The sequence below is a fragment of the Ursus americanus genome, chromosome 23 (assembly GCF_024610735.1).
Source record: "Ursus americanus isolate L20-20 chromosome 23, mUrsAme1.1.p, whole genome shotgun sequence".
In the NCBI taxonomy this organism is placed as follows: Eukaryota; Metazoa; Chordata; class Mammalia; order Carnivora; family Ursidae; genus Ursus; species Ursus americanus.
Window position 1 is genome coordinate 21,517,481 of NC_142149.1, and position 4,517 is coordinate 21,521,997.

The 4,517-nt window shown below is 63.2% G+C and overlaps 1 protein-coding gene across 1 annotated transcript; it reads left to right on the forward strand.

Annotated features, from left to right (window-relative positions):
* Positions 1-1,436: 1,436 nt before the first annotated feature.
* NEUROD2 (neuronal differentiation 2) lies at positions 1,437-3,847 on the forward strand. Its single transcript, XM_045777793.2, has one exon. It carries the CDS (start codon positions 1,437-1,439, stop codon positions 2,583-2,585), a length of 1,149 nt encoding a protein of 382 aa, XP_045633749.1. The 3' UTR covers positions 2,586-3,847.
* The last annotated feature ends 670 nt before the right edge of the window (positions 3,848-4,517 follow it).

Genomic DNA, 4,517 nt, shown 5'->3' on the forward strand with positions numbered 1-4,517 from the left:
AGACGCATGCCAATCACCGTCTCTCATGTGATAGCTGCTGCCCGTGACGTGCCAAGCCCATATGGCCTGGCAGAGAGGCTGGTACCCCGCCTGGTAGAGATGCCACACTCGCTCCGCGGTCCGCATGGCGCTCTGAAGACGCCGGCGCCCGCCGCCTTGAGGAAGCGCTGCCCCCGCTCCCTGAAGATGGGGGAACAATGAAATAAGCGAGAAGATTCCTCTTCTCCCCCCTCTCTCTCTTGCCCCCCTCCCCCCCCTCCCCTCCCCTCTCCCCTTGACTCCTCTCCGAGGTAAGTTGTCCGAAAGGGAGCTGGATCTGACCCTCCGGGTGGGGGGGTGGGGGGAGGGCGGCTGCTTCGGCCGACAAGAGGGTCCCCAAATCCCCCCTTCCTGGGATGATGCCCCCTCATAGGGTGGGCAGCAGAGGTGCCCTGGGTTCCCTCTCCCCTAGGGGCTGCAGCTCAGGGGGCTTCGGAGGGAGGCGTCTCTGCCTGCGATGGGTTTGGGGAGAAAAGCAAGATCGGGGGGGGCAGTGAAGAGGCTGAGGTGGGGACCCCCCATGGTTGTCCCAGAGGAACCTGCGACCTTTCCTCACCACCAAGAAAAAAAAAAAAAAAAGAAAAAAAAAAAAAAAGCAAACAAATTTGATCCCCCCCCCCATCAACGCCAAAATACAACGAGATCTGAAGAGTCGTGAAGGAGGGAGGCAGTTTGAAGGGGGGAAGGGGGTCCCTGACCGCAGGGGAGACGGACGGGGCTCGCTTCTCTCCGTCTCCTCCCCACGCCCGGGTTCCTCAGTCCTCGCCGCCAGGAGCCGGCTCCGGGAGCTGGGGACGCCACCGCTAGAAGAGACGATCCTCCCGCCTCTGGAATTGGGGCTGCGGGGGTGGGGGCCGAGCCGAGGGCGGCGCGCGGCCAAGTTGCAAATTGGATTAGGGAGCGTGGGGGTGAGAGCCGCGGGAGGGGTGGGGGAGCGGGGCCGGGGGGCCCGGGCCGCCAGAGCCGCCGAGCGGGGCAGCTGTCCCCACCCGCGGCCGCCCAGCCTTCCTCCACCGCCAGGAGAGAGCCGGCGTTCAGGGCGAGCGCGCCGCCTCCCCCGGCGAGGATGTCGGTTTCCTAAAGCCCCGACTCGGTCCCTGCCCTGACCCCGAGAAGCCCCGAGCGCCGGCAGCGGCCCCTCATTCAGGCAAGGGGCGGAGCCGGGGCCCAGCGCTGGGGAGAGGGCCTGGGCCGAGATCCCGGGCGGGCCGCCGGGGCAGGGCTGGGCCGGCTCTGGGCGGGGCAGGCGGAGGAGGTGGGCATCCAGGGCCCCCTGGGCAGGAACCCACACCCGACTCGGGGGTGGAGGCAGCTTGGGGGGGCGGCGTGACCCTAGCGCGCCCCTCACTCAGTGCTATCTGTCTCCCCTTCCCGCCCTCGGGGCGCCCTCAGGCACCATGCTGACCCGCCTGTTCAGCGAGCCCGGTCTCCTCTCGGACGTGCCCAAGTTCGCCAGCTGGGGCGACGGCGACGACGACGAGCCGAGGAGCGACAAGGGCGACGCGCCCCCGCCGCCGCCGCCTCCGCCGGGGCCCGGGGCTCCGGGGCCCGCCCGGGCTGCCAAGCCTGTCCCTCTCCGTGCAGACGAGGTGCCGGAGGCCGCGCTGGCCGAGGTCAAGGAGGAAGGCGAGCTGGGGGGCGAGGAGGAGGAGGAAGAGGAGGAGGAGGAAGGGCTGGACGAGGCAGAGGGCGAGCGGCCCAAGAAGCGCGGGCCCAAGAAGCGCAAGATGACCAAGGCGCGCCTGGAGCGCTCCAAGCTGCGGCGGCAGAAGGCGAACGCGCGGGAGCGCAACCGCATGCACGACCTGAACGCGGCGCTGGACAACCTGCGCAAGGTGGTGCCCTGCTACTCCAAGACGCAGAAGCTGTCCAAGATCGAGACGCTGCGCCTAGCCAAGAACTACATCTGGGCGCTCTCGGAGATCCTGCGCTCCGGCAAGCGGCCCGACCTGGTGTCCTACGTGCAGACGCTGTGCAAGGGTCTGTCGCAGCCCACCACCAACCTGGTGGCCGGCTGTCTGCAGCTCAACTCGCGCAACTTCCTCACGGAGCAGGGCGCCGACGGCACGGGCCGCTTCCACGGCTCGGGTGGCCCGTTTGCCATGCACCCCTACCCGTACCCGTGCTCGCGCCTGGCGGGCGCACAGTGCCAGGCGGCGGGCGGCCTGGGCGGCGGTGCGGCGCACGCCCTGCGGACCCACGGCTACTGCGCCGCCTACGAGACTCTGTATGCGGCGGCGGGCGGCGGAGGCGCGAGCCCGGACTACAACAGCTCCGAGTATGAGGGCCCGCTTAGCCCCCCGCTCTGTCTCAATGGCAACTTCTCACTCAAGCAGGACTCGTCGCCCGACCACGAGAAGAGCTACCATTATTCTATGCACTACTCGGCGCTGCCCGGCTCGCGGCCCACTGGCCACGGGCTGGTCTTCGGCTCGTCGGCTGTGCGCGGGGGCGTCCACTCGGAGAATCTCTTGTCTTACGATATGCACCTTCACCACGACCGGGGCCCCATGTACGAGGAGCTCAATGCGTTTTTCCATAACTGAGACCTCGCGCCTGCCCCCTTCTTTTTCTTTTGCCTTTACCCGCATCCCTGCCCCCAGGCCCCCGAGCGCAAGGGGACCCCCACCTATCCTGGCGCCGGGCGCGGGGAGCGGGCCGCCGGTACTGACCCTCTGCTGGGCAGTGCAGTCCTCTTACCTGTGGGTGGCCCGTCCCAGGGGCCTCGCTTCCCCCAGGGGACTCGCCTTCTCTCTCCCCAAGGGGTTTCCTCCTCTTTCCAGGGGTGGTTCTCCAGGGACCCCTCTTAGGGCACTCCCTGGAGACCACCCCCCATTTCCCAATCCCTACACTTAGGTTTCCTCCTCCCCTTCCCCCCTGCAGGCCCAAAGGCATTGGCAAGGGGGCAGCTGAGCTGTGGGATACTGTTTTCCCTCTATTGTTGTTGTCGTTGTTGTTGTTATTATTATTATCATTATCATCATTATTATTATTATAACAGACACCGAGCTGCCGAGGCAGAAAGGAGCCGGGCGCCCCCTCTTTCTTGAAGAGGGCATAAGTCGGGGCTCCTGAGTCTGGACCTGGAACGCCCTCTCCCCAACCCCTAGTCTCTGCGTTTTGTGATTTTAATTTTGGCGGGAGGAAGTGTGGATTGAGAGGAAAGAGAGAGGCCAAGACAATTTGTAACTAGAATCCGTTTTCCCCTTTTCCTTTTTTTAAACAAACAAACAAACATACAAAAAAAAAAAAAAAAAAAAAGCTAAGATGCGACGGAGGCCGAACGCAGAGTCCGGATCGGAGAGAAAACGCAGTAAGAACTTTTAGAAGCAATAAAAGGCAAAAAATACTACTACCAATAATAAAAAGACACAAATATCTATGCAAGGAGGTTCTGACAGAGCCTAGCGGCCCGGCCCGGCCCCGGGATGTCCCTCCCGGCCCGCGGGCCGCGCCGCCCAAGCGCGGATCTGTGCACTTTGGTGAAGTGGGGGCCGGCGCCGCCCCCTCCCCTCCCCAGGTTCTTACAATCAGTGACTCGGAGATTTGGGGCCCCAGTGCCACTGCCCTCCCCCGCCCCGTCCCCATTGTGCGTCATGCTGTTTTTTAAAAACCTGTTTCCAAATTTGTATGGAATGGCAAACTGTTGGGGGGGTCGGTTTGGGGAGGGAGGGTTTGCATGAGAGACACACACACGCACACCACACCGCACGCGCACGCAGGCCCGGCGCGGGCGTCCGGGGACAGAGGGAGGAGAGCTCGCCGAACCCTCGCTCCCCGCAGGCAATCCTCATCCCGGGTTGAGGGTGGAGACCAAGACCTAGGGCCAGCCCCGCCCCTGCCCGAATGTGCCTCGGTGGGCGCCAGGCGCCCGGCGTTTTCCCGTGGCTGGAGAGGTTTTTTTTGTCTGAGGCGTCCTCTTGGCTCTGGTTAGCAGGTGGGCAGGGAGAGGGCTGAGGGCTCCTTCTGGAAGTTTCCCAGAGAAAGGGGCAAAAGGAGAACCTCTCTCCACCGGAGGCAGGAGATCAGGCATCCAAACACACGATGCAAAAATGCAAACCCACAGGCGACACACCCACACACTTACCCGCACACTCACACGCAATTTTACCTTCCTCTTGTAGCGAAGATGAAACTCCCGTCGGACACCCGAAGTGCATTGCGTGTTTCTGTTCAGTTTAATGACGATTAATAAATATTTATGTAAATGAGATGCAAAGCCGGACCCGGTTTCTCACGGTGGCCTCATTTCATTTGGGGGATTGAGCTGGGGCTCTGGGGGATGGAGACACAGAGTCAAGTGACTGTACAGAGGCCAGGTACAGTGACCCTGGACATTCCTGGGTGGGATTTCCACCCTACAACCTCGCTCACACCCATCCACTGGACACCAACACAGCTACACTCACTGCCCCTCCCAGACCTTACCCAGACTCACTCTCGCTCCTAGCACAAAGCATTGCACTAATCTCCTCACT

Coding starts and splice junctions, on each gene's coding strand:
- NEUROD2 (XM_045777793.2), top strand. CDS start 1,437: ATGCTGACCCGCCTGTTCAGCGAGCCCGGTCTCCTCTCGGACGTGCCC.